At 44.0% G+C, this 16050-nt stretch overlaps 1 protein-coding gene across 9 annotated transcripts in view; it reads left to right on the forward strand.

Annotated features, from left to right (window-relative positions):
• Ltbp1 (latent transforming growth factor beta binding protein 1) overlaps nucleotides 1-16050 on the forward strand; it is a 381235-nt gene that overhangs the window by 172043 nt on the left and 193142 nt on the right. For 5 of the 9 annotated variants that reach the window (XM_075955861.1, XM_075955859.1, XM_075955860.1 and 2 more), the window contains one exon: nucleotides 2368-2535. The exons of 1 other annotated variant lie outside the window; for it this stretch is intronic. In XM_075955861.1, the coding sequence (XP_075811976.1) occupies nucleotides 2368-2535 (168 nt within the window). Of the gene's footprint in view, nucleotides 1-2171; nucleotides 2536-16050 lie in introns of those variants that run through there. 3 more of the 9 variants (XM_075955866.1, XM_075955867.1, XM_075955865.1) reach the window with 2 other exon arrangements.

The raw sequence follows: 16050 nt of genomic DNA on the forward strand, positions 1-16050 counted from the left end.
CCCTGTTTGCAAGAAAAATATCTATTCATTACACCAACAGCTTCCTTGTTCCTTCTTCCCTTCCTCCCTCCTTCGATTCCTCCCTTCCTCCGTCCCTTCTTCCCTTCCTTCTTTCTTCCTTCCCTCCCTTCTTCACCTTTTTTCTTCCCTCCCTCCCTCTCTCCCTCCCTCCCTCCCTCTTTCCCTCCTTCCCTCTTTTCCTCCCTCCCTCCTTTCCTTTCTTTTTCTTCTTTTCTTCCTTTTTCCCACTTCTTCCTTTCTTTAGTTTCTTCCTTCCTTTATTAAGATAGGTCTGGGCATGTGTCCTAGCTGGCCTGGTACTCACCAGATAGAACAAGCTTGTTGTTGAATTTGCAACAATCTTCCTGCCTCAGTTTCCTGCGTTTACAAGCATATATCTTGATATTTGGTTTAAACAACCCCTAGGGTTAAGAACGCCAAGGGAAAGATTTTCTTGGAAGCCATTTGAAAAGAACTGAAGTTTTTTTCCCCCCTTCCGAGAAATCACATGAAGCTGGCCAACACAGCTGATGACTTCTAACGCTTTTAACTTAGGCTTTGTGGTGACGTGGCAGCTGGGTTGGAACCTTTGAAGGGCCGCCATGTGGACGAGGCTTTGGGTTGTGAGACAGGGAAATCTGTATCAGGACCAATAAGTTGCTTCAAGAACACATTTTAGTGTAGAAATCACCCTGTGCCTAGGACGGGATTCATGGTGGTACGTGCCCTATCATGAGATGTTCAGATAAAGCTTGAAGGACTGTTTGGTACCTTACCATCCCATCAATGCGTGAGAGATGACTATGTAGGAAAGCCTCTGGGGTCCTACTCCAACTTTGAAATTGGAATGGCTTCTCTGGCCCAAATTTGGTGTCTAAGGTCAGATTTGAGTCAATTTATTGTGGGCGATTTTCTGAAAATCTAATTCTGATCAGGCTAAGGAAGTCCAGAGGTGGGGCGGGGGTGGGACTGGACAGGCTGACTAGGCCCTGATCCCCTTTGGAAATTTTGGGAAGACAGTGGTAGGATAAAGGTGTTGTCAGAAGACAAAATTGTCACTGTTGTGAGTTACTGCCGACATCTCTACTTAATGCTTCAGGGCTGGGAAAGAGGAAGGACCGAATGGCAGTACATTCCACACACAGAAGACAAAACAGAGAAATAGTCTACAGTATAGACTAAGATCTTACCGTAGAGAACAGGCACGTTGAGGTCATGAAATATCAGTATAATTGTGTTGTGTTGTAATAGGCAGCCATAGATATCGAGTGCAGCCATGTTCCAATAAAACTTTATTGTCAAAAAAAAAAAAACAAGCAGTGGGTCAGGTTTGGCCTGTGGGCCATAGTTGGCTGCCCCTCACATGGAGACTTTGAAAGTTATGATTGGCTAGAAAAATATCAGTTCCAATTCTTTCATGTTTCAGGGAAATGGTAAAATGGAATGTTCAAAGTCACGTGAGAACTGAGCCAAGATTCAAAGCCACAATGTGTTTTTGGCTCAGTGCCCAAATTGTGCACCACGGTTCCACCTCATCTGGCCTGTTAGATTATAGACTTGGGCTTTTAAGAAAGTACCTTGTGAATGACAGAATTTCCTCTTCAGGGGGTCTGTGCACAGCGATGGTGAGAGCTCAGGCTATTTTTACACAGGCGACCTTCTATCCCCACGACTGGTCCTAACTTCCTCTTCGATGGGCCCCGTATTAGAAAAACAAAATATAGGTTGTAGGAATTCATATGGACCAACGATGCCCATGGGTTGTGAGAAAGAAATGGGCTCCCACAGCTGCGTCATAGGATGTGATCACTTCAGCTGAGAGTGCCAGGAGATTTGAGACAGATGTTTTCAGACATGCCGCATGCCTAAAACATTTCCAGGGGTCGGGCTGCAAATAGTGACTTCATAAGCGGAGAAACGAGAAACTATGCGCATTGAGGACACAGGAGTTCATTCACCACTAGGTGCGGGGCCAACCCCCTTTGCGTTCCATCTGCCTGTCGCGGTTGGCTCTCTAATCTGCCTTGCCCTGGATGTTGCTCTTTGTCTGCCCGTGAATAAAGTGCAGCATTGTGGTTAGTAATCCCACTCCACTGACTCGACTTCAAATGTGGTTTTGGAGTGCATCCCGGAGTTCTGTTTGTTAAGCTTCCTACTCCTGTTTCAGAGACACTAACTGGATAGAGAGCAGCGAGCAGATCTGGCTTCCCTCTGCCTGAAACCTGTCGGGCTGTGGGCTCTCTTTCCCTCTCTTGCCTTTTTCTTTTCCTCTTTTTTTTTTTTTTTGTTGAAAATTTTTCCAAGGCAAGTTCATGGCTACTAAGCTGACGTGTCTGTTGTTCTTTTTCTGTCTGCCTCTGCTCCTAGTGAGTAACCACACTGGTCGCATCAAGGTGGTCTTCACTCCGAGCATCTGTAAAGTGACCTGCACCAAGGGTAACTGTCAAAACAGCTGCCAGAAGGGGAATACCACGACTCTCATTAGTGAGAACGGCCATGCAGCCGACACCCTGACAGCCACGAACTTCCGAGTGGGTGAGTTCCTCCGTGGTCCCTAACTGTCTTTACCTCTAGTCGGTCTCTGAGGATACGGCACTTGGACATCCTTCCTCTCACATGGCTCTCTCTGCTTGAACAGCCTCCTATCTCTGAAGATGAATGTGTTGCTTTTATGAGGTCTTTTAAGTTGCTTTTTGAAATATTTTTTTTCAGTCTAAGTTTTTGGCTTCTTGGGGGATTGGCAACTAGAATATTTCCCCTTGTGACTTAGCATCTCCCCAGCTGTGCAGCGATGGGAAGGTATAGAGTAGATGAGACAAGGACAAGTTTCTAGGTGAGACCTGAATGTCTGACTTGCGTTGCTTAGCTTCAGGTTTTAACAGCTTGTTGATAAATTGGGTTTGCATTCGATTTGACTCCTGTAACCTGGAACGTTGTAGTGAAATTAATAGTTTTCACGTCATAAGTAATGAGAGCCCTAATTCTTTTTCTCAAAAAACTGTCAACATCTGGACCTTCATCTAGGAAGGGTTGTAGCCTTGTTTCTTCTGCCACGTATCTACTCTGTATCACGAGACAGAATTATAGATTGATGTATAAGATGAATTTGCACAAGAGAGACTAGTGGATTGCTGTCAGCCCACAGAAACTTTAAATATAAACTAGTAGTTACTGGCTGCATAAATGGGATTTTTTTGCCTCTTTGAAAATTCTGTTTCTTTTCTGCATTTTTGTAAGCGGAGAAAGTCCTGCGGTCTCCTGAAGCTGTCATAGTGCCATGCCATCGTGCAATACAGTATTTTTGTCACTCAAAAAAAGTCTTTTATTATTTTTTTGACCAATTATGGCTTGCCATGTGTACTCCAACAATCCAGACACCCACGTTACTTTCTGAGTTACTCAGAAGAAAAACTGAAATGTCAGACAGATAATAACACTGGCTAGATCTGGTCTTTTTATGGAATATTGCTGTTTAGTCTTGGGAGTATGCGTCGGAGGCATGCAGGAAAGGGATGCTGTTTCACACGATTTTCATCAAGACAAAATATGAAGGGCAGCCCTGAAGCCCTGCCTGGTGCGGTGGTTAGTCTGTTCCGTCGTGGAAACTCCAAATGAGGCTGAAGCAGTGTTATTGATCATCTGTACTTGGAAAAATAATAGATGCCCCTGGATATGATTGAATAGGGTATTGCCATTTTCCCGGCTACGATTGGGGTACTTGGGAACATTTTTAAGGAGGATTAAGCTATTGTATGCCAAGTGGCACAGAGTGCTAAGCAGGTCAGAAGTGTACTGAACTGACGGATGGTCCAGCAAGTGAACTGGAGTCTTGGTTTTGTTGCTTTCCAGAGAGTCCACAGGGCATGCCATTTAGGATTTTGGGGACCCGCTTTTTCTCATCCCCCAAAGTAAGTCAGATTATATATAGTGACTCCCAAAACTCACCTCTAAAATCTCACATTGTGAGGTTTAGTTTTCTATTTATTTCTGTCGCATTGGTGATTCGATGTCGAGCCATGCATTTACTAGGCAAAGTGCTCAGCTGCTGACTCACATCCTGACCTGTCTCATGGCTTCAAAATCAGCAGCAAATAGCATTAGTGTATGACGTTTTCTCTTTCTGTAAACAAGGAGAGGAAGGGAGAAAACAATTCTGGACAGGAGGCACTGGCCCTGGGTGCTTTGCTCTCGTTTCGTTTTTCCTCGCAGGAGTCCTTTCTTGCTGTTCTCTCTCCGTCATCATCAGTGCTGTCTGTGCCTCCCGGCACTTACGGCAAATGTTTACGGTAGCAGTGACGAAGTCGTTGAATGGGTAGTCTTTTTCTTTCTTTTTTTTTCTGCTTGCAGCGTATTCATTTTGAAACTAAATATTTGAAGGCATTGAGAAACAGAGGAAGTCTGCTTGTTAACGCACGCCACACACTTTCCTTTTTGGCGGCCGCCCAATTGTTTAGGGGCAGATTACACATGGCTCATTCAGAATATAACGTACTGCACAGTTACTCGCAAGAGCGGTTCAGAGACAGCCCTCAGCCCTCCACGAAAGGACTGGCATTGCCACTCAACTCTTCAGAAGCTTAATTACAATTTAAAATTTTTTTTAGAAACTCTATTTACAATGAATTGTTGCACAGTGGAAACCATGAGAAGTCTTTCCTTTCATTCCAACATTATTTTATTCTATTTCAGCTCAAATATTAGCGGGTTGAAGGGGCATGTTCTATAATTTATTTCTATTGAAAAGAGATGGCTTAGCAAACTTGTAAAGTTCATGTGATCCTTCAAAAATAGAAAAACTAAAAAAAAATTGTGTGCTTTGGTCTTTTTGGACTTGATTGGTGTAATATGCTTTTATTATTTATAAAGAGTAGTTTCTGATTTATTTTCTCTCCCTTTGTACTTTTGTATAAGGTCATGCATCTTTTGACAGAAAATAGTACAAATTGTGGGAAATTCAAATGCTCATTGCTTGCTAACAACTGGTTCTGGCTTTCTATATTTAAGGGTTCTAAAGGGGTTGTCCCGACATGCTTTTCCGAGAAAGGCCACATAATACAAGTTATATTCGTGGGCCCTGTGGCCTCTGTCATAGCGCTTCCCTCTGCTGCTGTGTGGGGATGCAGCCAGAGACAGTATTTAGGAGAACAGATGCTGCAGCCCAATGGCAGTTGGAATGCAACATTTGTCTGAAGTTTAAGTTTGTGGATCCCTGCCCCGAGTCAAAAAACTATCCAAAGCAAATCACATGACGTTCGCAGGACACCTTGCTGAGATGATCCACAGCAGACAAAACTTACAACATTTTCCTGAGGGTCTTCGGGTCTTTGAAGAGAGGAGGACTAATCTTATCGTCACCCAATTTTTGCACTAAAGGAATAGGCACAGAGGGTTAAGTGTGCTGGGCCTTTTAGACACACAATCAGTAGCTTAGCAGAAAGTGGAACAATCGCTTTACGTCATCCGTAAAGATGTCCCCGGAGTCTGACTTCAGTGCATCAGAGGGACACCTTCGAGAATCTCATGGAGAATGTATAAATTAACCGAGTCTAGGACTAACGCTCCAAATTCTGACGCCATTAAAGCTGAGCTCTGGTTCTACACCTCCTCTGTCCAGGTTACCCCACCTACCCCAGGCAGGCCCTAATAGGCATGCAGAGCTCTATAGCAGGCTGTGCCTTGGATCCCTTCTTGGTTCATGCTACCGCTGGGTTGGCTTTCTGTGCTGTACTGACTATGCCCGGGGCTGTCGTATGTGAGAAGCAGCAGGTACCTCTCTCCTTCTCTGGTGATGATTAAACCTAAAATCTCTGCCCTTGAGTATTTAGTGGGAGAATCCGGAAGTAGAACGTCTATTAAAAGAGACTTTCAAAGTGAGGCCTCTGGCCCAGGGCTGTAGAGTTCTTCTTGCCTTAGAATGCACAAGGCCCCACTACCAAAAAAGAAATAGATCCATAAAAAAATTTTGCAAGGGGTAGAGCGAGCCACCCCGTGGAGGTGATTTTCAAGGATTGTAGCCCTTCTCTGGCATAAACTTGCCATGCGCAAGATGGAGTGTAGAAGATGGGCATCGAGTCATAGTGTCTAGAAAGCAGATTTCTAATTGTACTGTTGTTCCCAGTGACAGCAGGTTCATCTCTGTTCCCTCTTTCTTTCATTTCTTTCTTTTGAAAAATGAAAACTTACTTAAAGGTGGGTGGGCTGACTTTTTCTGTTCAGTGCTGCTGTATCAATGGCTTCGTGTGTGTGTGTGTGTGTGTGTGTGTGTGTGTGAGAGACAAGTAGAATATCACAAACACTGCCAAACTGCCATCTGACTTATTTAGAGACGGGGAAGGTAGCAGTATAAACTTTTCTGCCCTCTGTTTATACCGTGCCGTTTCTCTAGGGTTTAGAAAGTTCTCTTGTCCCACGAGTACCCCGTAAGTAACTACAGAAACATATCTGATGATTTAGAAACCATGTCTCCCATCTGCTATTTCATTCGAGAGAGCGCAGTGGCGGTGGCTATAATCTGCAGATGTGAAATCCGGAGGTGTTTGTGGCTTCCGATAACCTTTCTCATAGTATCTCATTCCCTCTAGCTCTCTCATGTTGCTTCCTCTGACATGTATTAAATAATTGCACACAGAGCAGGGTTCTAGGTTTTACATGGTGACCCACCCCGCATTCCTTCCTCGGATCGAGCATGAAGTGGTTATTATGCATATAGCGGGGTCCTAGGTTTTACACGATGAACCAACCATAAAGCTACTGCTCTAAGGAGGAGAAGTCACATACAGAACTCTAAACTGGGGTAGATCATGCTCAGCAGGAGGCCAGAGAGGAGATGAGGTGTTGCTTCCATCTGGTGGAGGATATTTGGAGAGGGAAGGGGTATCCCTCGGTGCCTCCAGGTAGCCTGCCATTCTGTTTGTGCTCCTCCACGTATTATCACACAGGGGACCAGTGACCTCTGCCTGCTTGACGGACATGGGCTGTGAAACTCTAAACACTGTCAAGTCTTCATAGACAAAATCAGTGAGAGGCAGGGGAATTGATGGGGGATGAAGGATTTTTCCGCTAAACTTGGTGTGAAGACAAAATGACAGGTGGTCCTGGGGAACTGGGAATAGTTTGTCTTAGCAATAACAAGTAATGAGTCTGACGGGGTGGGGGGACTGATTGCGTCAAGACTGTGGGGTGCCCCGAACTTCAAGCTTGGAAATTTGAACTTCACTCTCTTACTGCTCACTAAGGAAGGGCTCCAGGAAGGTTAGGCTGATGCCTGTCAATCATGTCGAACAAGAGAAAGAGACACGTTCAGTTTTCTGGCAAGAAACTGATGTTTTTGGAGGGTCACTTTGTGAATGGTCACCCCATTCGCCCCGTGCTCTGTTTTGGAAACGTCCCCATCTTAGAGCTCAGCCATTGAAGATTTGGGAGGGGAAAGGGGTGAGCAATTTGTGTTCCTGAATCTATTCTGAAGTTTCTCTTCCCAAGAAGGGACCAAGATGACTCTCAGTGAATTTAGGGTGGGGAAGCAGATTTTATTTTCTGGCAACTTTGTTCAAATGCTGAGCCATTCATTCGCTGCCAGCTGTGTTGTGTTGTTCCCCCCAAAGTTCATCTATGAAAATTCCTTGGGGGTCATTGGGAGACTGTATTTTCTTCCCAATAAATTTAATAGGGGTCCCTTCCAGGTTTTAGAGGCGATTCATTACAACAGTAAAAATAAAAAAAAAAGTTGCTTTTCATCTGGGCAATGTAGAATGCCTAGAAACATGTCAAAGAAACCACTCCAAAGTGTGTTTATTATTGACAAAATATGGTAGCACACACTCTTAATTCTAGCACTTGGGGGGCAGAGGCAGGTAGGTCTCTGTAAGTTCATGTCCAGCCTGGTCTACATAAAGAATTCTAGGCCATCTTGGGTTGCATAGTGAGACTCTGTCTTGCAAAACAGCTGTATGTGTATCTATCTATTTATAATTATTTTATTTGCTAATAATAAACCTTATAATGTAGGATATTTCTGTCTTTAAACTGTATAGTACCCTGAAAAGGCTGATATTCAAACCTTAATTCATTTAACATATATGTTGAATGTGTATTAGGTTTTAGGGATGCATTTAGACAAGAGAAACAACAATAAACAAAACAGGCAAACTCCTTCCTCCTTCCCCACAATACTAATGTACATGTAATATAATATATAATGTGGCTGGTGTGTGGATGAACCTTGAGGACGCTATGCTAAGTGAAGTGAGCCTGTGACTAAAGGACAGGGTGCTTGTGAGGACTTGTGGGGTTCATAGAGGCAGAAGGAACAACAGTATTATTGCCAGGGTGGTGGGGAACACCACTCCTCCACCAGGGCCACACCTCCTAATCCTTCCTAAATAATTCTATGAACTTGGGACCAACTATTCAAATACATGCGCCTATGAGGGCCATTCTCATTCAAACCACCATTATAATCTGCTCTCTTTCTGTCCACCCCTCTCTCTATTTTTCCTACTATAATATATGCAGTTTTAAAAAAAGGCTATTGTAAGAAACAGTGCACATAAAATGCCAGGTAGTGGTAAATACCATGAAAGAAAGTAAAGAGCAGAAAAAGAACAGAGAGTGGGAAGGAGTGAAAGCCCGGGCTGCTGGTTTACCAAGGCCTGTGTGGTAAGATGACATTGGAGCAGAGACCCGCTTTAGGTTCTGTGAGGGAGCATCACAGATGTTGTTGTCTGCGTGAGCCTGCCTGAATAAAAACATAGTGAACATTTTCTCTCATACAATGTGTTTTAACTATATTCTTTCTCCTCTTTCAACTCCTCCCAGATTCCTTCCATTTCCTGCCCATCCAACTTCATGTGTCTTCTCTTCCCCCAAAACAATCAAAGTAACAAGCACAATAACACAGGAAAAACAACCTGAAACTCCCCCCCCCACAAAAAAGAAAAAACAAAACAAAACAGCCCACAAAACCCCACCATTACCACCAATTAAAAAAAAAAAAAACTCCAGAAACGTAAACAAAAAGAGAACACAGTAAGATTTAAAAAAAAATATTAATCCAAAAAGTGTGTGTGCGCACGTGCACACACACACTAGTTTCTGTTTGTATTGGCCGACTGCTCCTGGCCTGAGGCCTGCCCTGGAGCATGGTCGATAGACCCTGTGACACTCAACTAGAGAAAAACTGATTTTTCACTTATACATTGCAGATAGCTTCTTGGTCAGGGGTGGGACTTTGTGTTAACTTCCCCTTTCAGTGCCAGGACGTTTTTTCTGGTTTGAACCTGTCCAGGTTTTCTGTATGCTGTCACAATCTCTATGAGCTCGTATGTGACTCTGTCTTGTTGTGTTTAGATGACACTGGGTCCTTGGAGCCATGTACCACCTCTGCCTCTTACAATAGTGTGCACAGACCCTGAGTCTTGAGGAGAGAGGTGTGATAAAGACATCCTATGAAGGGCTGAATGTAAGCCTGCTTTTTTTTCTTTTTTTTTTGTCTAGACCTAGAGAATGCCCAAAAGGCCTGCCTTAGTAGCCTTCATTCGATATCAGTCTGTCATCTTGGGTTCAGTTTCATGAACCTGTGTCATGATTATCTGAATCAGATTAATGTCTGTGAAGACCAATCTTCTACACAGAGGACAAAGGCAAGCAAGTCTTGTCTTCTAGTGGAAAGGAAAGGCAAGGAAAGGAAAGGAAGGAAAGAAGGAAGGAAGGAAGGAAAGAAGGAAGGAAGAAAGAAAGAAAGAAAGAAAGAAAGAAAGAAAGAAAGAGCGAGCCTTGCAGTTATGACAGAAGGAAACCTGGTGATTTGCACCAGAAAGTGAAGGGATTCCATACATAAGCTTCACAAAGTGGGGCCATCATCTTCTCTAACTTTCTTCTATATAGGATAGGTCACATGTCATTTGGGGTAAGCTGGCTTTTAAAATGGGGGGAGGGTTATTCCTTTGTGGATAAAGTGTGTGTGTATCTGTGTGTGTCCATGTGTGTCTGCGTCTGTGTGTGTAGAAGGTCAAAGGTAGGTCTGGTTGAAGAAGAAATTTGTGGAAGGGCAGCTGGGCGGTGGTGGTGCACACCTTTAATCCCAGCACTTGGGAAGCAGAGGCAGGCAGATCTTTGTGAGTTTGAGACTAGCCTGGTCTATGAGAGCTAGTTCCAGGACAGGCTTCAAAGTTACAGAGAAACCCTGTCTTGAAAACCAAAACCAAAAGAAAACATAGAGGCAGCAGGCTAATATTGCTAAGTAAAATCCAGAGAGAACAGGTCATCTTTGGTTGGAAAGCAAGATGTCCAGGGCTGAGAAGGTGGCAGGTGTCCCTCTGGTAATATCACAGAGTGCATCTGTAAGCCACAACAGTTTTTAAAAGAAGCCTTTCATAGAGGGAGGGCTCAGCTGTTGACTATGTCGCATAAAAAGCTCATGGGACTCCTGGGTCCTTTCAAAGCCACAGGTGGCCCGTCAGAGAGTGGAGTGGGTTCTTTGAGGTGTTGTGCTAGAGCGAGCTAGAGTAAACTGCCTGGTGTCACAGCGTGGGGCCTTTCTCGCTGTGTCCCTTTGTCCGGCTGATGTGCTCGGTGCTTTGCAAAGCTCTTGGGGCCTCTAGGGTCTTCTGCTGCCTGGTTCCTTTGCTTCTATTTTGACTGTTGCTCTTTGGTCATGCTTGATGCTTTATCTCTTCCAAACTGAGCCTCTGAGATGCCAAATGTCCCCATTCCCAGGTCGTCTGTGCCTCTGCTCCCTCTGCTCAGGCGTGTCTCCCTCATTCATTCTGGCCAGCCCAGTGCCTGTTTCACTTCAGACAGGTGCTAGCCGTGTTTCAGTGTCTCATGGTTCCCCTCTTTGTTGCAATGCCTATTTATTCACTGTCCTTGGAGCCACTTAGAAACAAAGACTTAAACTTAGTATCCCGGGAGCCAGCACAGCACCTCGTTGTGGTGATGCTCAATGAGGTTTTCATGTCAGGGCCTGTGCCGTGGAGGCGTGTAATGGCCATCTTAACCTAGCTCGTTAATTCTAAGGCAAGGAGCAATCACAGAAGGAAAAGACCAGTTCAATCATCTTTCCATAATTTAAAAGAGACACACACACACAGAGACATATGAAGAGAAATGGAGACAGAGATGGACAGAGAGTCAGACAGAGGCACCCATACACAGAGACAGAGATGGACAAACAGACAGATATATATCTACAGACAGTCAGAGGCACACACACAGACAGAGAGACACACAGAGACAGATATGAACAGACACAGAGACAGACAGACAGATATGGACAGCCATATGGACAGAGATAAAGACAGATAGACACACACACACATACACACACACACATGACACAGAGGGAGACAGATAGAGAAGGACACAGAGAGACAGAGAGCCATATACACAGAGAGATTGAATTTCATCCACCAAAAGATACCCAAGAAAAGACCTTGTCTGGCTTGGGAAGCACCATCAGTGGTATAGAACTTGCACATGGCCCTGGGCTCAGTCTCTAGAACTGGAGGAAAGGAGCAGTATATATCCCCTTTAACTCTTTACACAGAGATACGTCTCCCACACCGAGAGCACAGTACTTGCCAGTCAACTTTTGTGCTCTGAGTTCAGTTGGCCCTCAATATGGATTTCCAGCCCATTTCGCCAATGAAAAAAACCAAGACTTTTTAGGCAGACCTTTAAGTTTTCTTTCAAATAGTGCCATTATTTTCTCTCCTGTTGCATTTCTAGTGATTCATCTGACATGTGGGGTCTAGTTCATGTGTTCTATGAACATGCCAAAGGACCCGAGTCTTTTTCTCTCCCTGGTTCTCAAGTACCAAGCCATTAAAGTGATGGGATCCATGTTGAGCTTTAGGAAGATCCTGAAAGTCTAGTGTGAAAGCAGGCTGGAGGTAGAGGTGACGTCTTGGATTGGTGAAAAGAACGGTATGCTTTTCTGAAGAAGATCCCTCCTGTGCATAGCTTGTAAGCTCTGTCTCCAGTGCTGCAGAGTAGAGGCTGGGTTGGGGAGTGAGTGCACTCATGCTCCTGGCTCCTGGAACCTGGATCAGGCATGCTGCTTGTGGCAGTGGTCCTTTTGTGTGTGTAACAGCACAACAGGAGCAAGAGAAAAATCAAAGATCTATCTTTTGGTTTCCCCTTCCATTCCGCCTCCTGGTTCAGTCCATCCTTGTTTACATTTAGCCTTGCTGAGGAAGGTCTTGAGTTTGCACAGAGCACTGTCCTGTGTCGTTATCCTGTGGTCTCCATGACATGCCTTTCTGCTTGGACCTTGTGTCCTTTGCAAATTTCACTTGCTTACACAGGAAGTACTTGCATGTTGCCAAGCCTGCTGGCAAAGGTGGATGAAGTCAAGCAGTATAATACATTCTGGAAGCCAGAGCTGTGGTCAGAAGGAAAAATCATCAACCTGAAGAGATGGGATCATCTCCAACAAGGACCGATTATTATGGTCATCAACTTGAAGAGATGGGAGCATCTCCAACAAGGACTGATTATTATGGTTGCTCATGCTCTGTATTCTTCATTCCATTGCCTGTTATATAACTCCTAGGCTTGGAGGCTACAGTAAATTTAAGGATGTTGGACATAATGCAGCATATACCAACAGCATATATTGGCATAGGAACTTGCCTAAATTTTCTATCTATTGGCTGTGTCAAGCATTTGTACCAATTTTTAACAGTCAAGGTATATATATATATTTTTTTTTTCTAAGTGGAAAATGTATTTGTGCACTACTGGAAAAATGTCCTGGAACTGACATCACAGATGATGTGGAAATGTTTTTGGGGACAGCCACACAATCATCTTCATGCTAAGCAGTCCAGGGAAATAAAATAACTACCAAATGGGAAGAATAGTTAGAAGTTTGAGATCTATTCCTTCAAAGTCGTATCACAAATGAAGGAAATGGAAGTTCCAGCTGCCCTCTGTTGCCAACGTAGTGTGGTGTTGTCATTGACACACTTGTTAGAACTTGATTTTCTCTGTAGAGCTGAAGGGATGGCTTGCTGCTCCACTTCATTTTCTTGACTTTAGACTCAGGCAGTAGTTGCTGACAAACTGGCATGGCTACATGTTGGCCTCTCCTGAGAGCTGGTGGAAGAATGTAACAAAACCTAACACCAGCCTATGCAGCTATGGAAGGTTTCTTTACTCCGAAACCAAGCCTGGGACGCCCAGGAGAGTCAAGAAGAATTGGTTCCGCGTGGCAGGGACGTTCTGCGATTTCCTGATGCAAAAGCTTGACCTAATTTTCATCCATTTTTTTTTGTTCTCTCTACGAGGTGAGAGGAAAAAAGATGTTAAATTTTTTGGAGTGAGGAAAGTAGACTATTTCCCCTTCCCTGACAAATTAGGAAACACACTAGAACATTCTTAGCTAAAATCTTATTTAGCAAGATTAAAATTTGCCCCTTTTGCTACTGCATTGTCCCTTTCTGAAGAAAGTGTAATTTACAAGGTCTCTTCTCGTGGCATTAGTAACATCTTGAGCCAGCTGTTTTATTGGCTGTACACAGGGGGTAATTAGAAACATCTGAGAATCCCATAGTATGCCTAGAACACCGTGACATTGAGCTAAAAAGACAAAGAATATCACTCCAAACACTCCAAAGCTGGGTACTTGGTAAATACATGGATTCCTCATTAAACCAACAGTGCTTGTGGGATATACCGTTTTTCAAAGATAAGCCAAACTCTTTAGGCTGAAAATATTCTTTCATTGAAATATTCTCATGGCAGAAATCATTGCCTTATTTGGTAAATGACCCGTGACTCTGCTGCCCATACGGTAATTATTATTTCCCTAACTGTCAAACTTCATCATATTATGGACTGGTTTCTGCCAAAAATACTTCTTATTCTAACCTGGCAGTGGCTTAAATTCTAGAATTCCAAGGGAGCTCGTTTAGGAAATTAACTCTTAATATCATCCTGCATCAGGGACCAGTAGTGTCCAATTTTCCTTGTAGTTGATTCTGGAAACCAACTGGGATGCAAGACCTTGGGCTCCGGTTCAACCAGTTTTGGAATCGGACCTGCTGTACTGGTGACTGAGTTGGAAGCATTGGGGTAACACGGCAATAACAGCAACGCCTTTCATCCCCAGCTTTCCTTCCTTTAAGACAAAATGATCTGGTGGGAGCTCATGAATGAGTGTTCCTTTCCTCTTCGTTCACAGATAGCAAGAGCGAGATAAGTCAGTGTTGAGTCAAGCTGACAGACTCTGGGCAGATGAGCCTGGGTTTAAGTTGGAGGGCGCCCCATAGTCTCTACAGCTTATCTGTCTTTGTGTATCGTCTCTGGGCATGCTCCTTGCCCTTTTTGAACTGTGTACATCACTGAGGGAATGTGTTTCATTACTTATGAAACCATTGGAAGGAGAAGTGGATTCACCTGAGAATGTGTGTACAGGATTGCTTTCCAGTCCTTGCCTCTTTTTAAACCCTGAATCATAGTCTCCAGGCCTGGTTAGGCTGTAAAACAGTAGTTCTCAACTTGTGGGTCCTGACCTCTATGACAACCCTCTATCTCCAAAAATTTTTACGTCGTGATTCAGAGCCATAGCAAATGACAGTTATGAAGTAACAGCGGAAATAATGCTATGGTTGCAGGGGCACCGCCACAAATGAGGAACTGTATTAAAGGATTATGACATTAGGAAGGTAGAGAAGCACCATTTTAGAATATCTGGAGTGTTTTCATGGTAGAGACACCAGCTTGCACCCCAGGGACTCTGCATCAAATGTGTATTTTGTTAACACAGATAGGCAATGGTTGTTCCTCAAGTGCTGTCCAGTTTTTCTTTTTCTTTTCTTTCTTTCTTTTTTTTTTTTTTTAAGTGGGCACCACTCTGTAGTATTAGGAGTGGCAGGGCTGTGTCCCCAGCACCCAGCCACCCGCACGGCTAGCTTTACCCGAAATAATTACACTGAAACTGTATTCTTTTAAACACCGCTTGGCCCATTTTTATCTAGCCTTTTCTAGGCTAGCTCTCACACCTGGACTAGGCCATTTCTAATAATCTGCTGTAGCCCACGAGCTGACCTACCAGGAATGATCTTAACCTGCGTCTGCCTGGAGTAGGAGAATCATGGCTACTCCCTGACTCAGCTTCTTTCTCCCAGCATTCTGTTCTGTTTACTCCTCCCACCTATGTTTTAACCTATGAGGGCCAAGCAGTTTCTTTATTGCTTAACCAGTGAAATCAACAGATTGATATATGACACTCCCACATCAAAGTCCGGGGTCTCTCAATGGCCTGGAACTCTCCGACTAGGCTAGGCTTCTCAGCCAAGTCCCAGGGATCTGTCTACCTCTGTCCCCCTAACACTAGTGTCAAAAGAATACAGCAAGACTGTACTCAACTATTCTGTTACACGGGTTTTAGGGAGTAGACTCTGGTACTGAGCTTGTGAGGGAAGCTTTTACTAATTGACTGTCATCCCAGCCTCCACAACCCTCATTTCTAAGTTCTCCAGTACCTTACATAGCAAGTGTTAGAAGTACCTATTATAAGTGATAGAAGTGCTTATACAGACAATAAGATGGTGATGATTTTTTTTCACATTTCTTGTCTCTCTTAAATCTGAGATTTCCTTACCTTGCCTGGTGGCCTTTCGGAACAGTCCCACCAGAATAGTTCACACTGTGGCATACTGCACACCCTTGCGGCAGGAGATTCTGTATGGCATGTCCTCTCTTGTCACCTTACTGTTTCAGCATGATTTGATGTGCTTCTTCTATGTTCAGCATTTTTCAGGAGACAAAGTCCAACCACACCACTTAAATGCCATGGGTCATGTGTCAAACTCTCTTGTTTTGATCTTCTGTGTTCCAGCAGAACCAGCCAGTTCTTTAGTCCAGCCAACACCCTTTAGCAGCAGAATTGCTGTTCCTGTCTTTTGTCCTCAGTTTAGGTATGTAACCCAAACCCCCAAATGGAAGTCTAGTTCCCAGAGCCATGTTCTACAAATGATAATTGCCCTTACTGAGGTATTCTGATGTGAAAGATGATCCTTTTGGTTTATTAGTCATGGGACAGAGAAT

The sequence above is a fragment of the Microtus pennsylvanicus genome, chromosome 21, assembly GCF_037038515.1.
Source record: "Microtus pennsylvanicus isolate mMicPen1 chromosome 21, mMicPen1.hap1, whole genome shotgun sequence".
In the NCBI taxonomy this organism is placed as follows: domain Eukaryota; kingdom Metazoa; phylum Chordata; class Mammalia; order Rodentia; family Cricetidae; genus Microtus; species Microtus pennsylvanicus.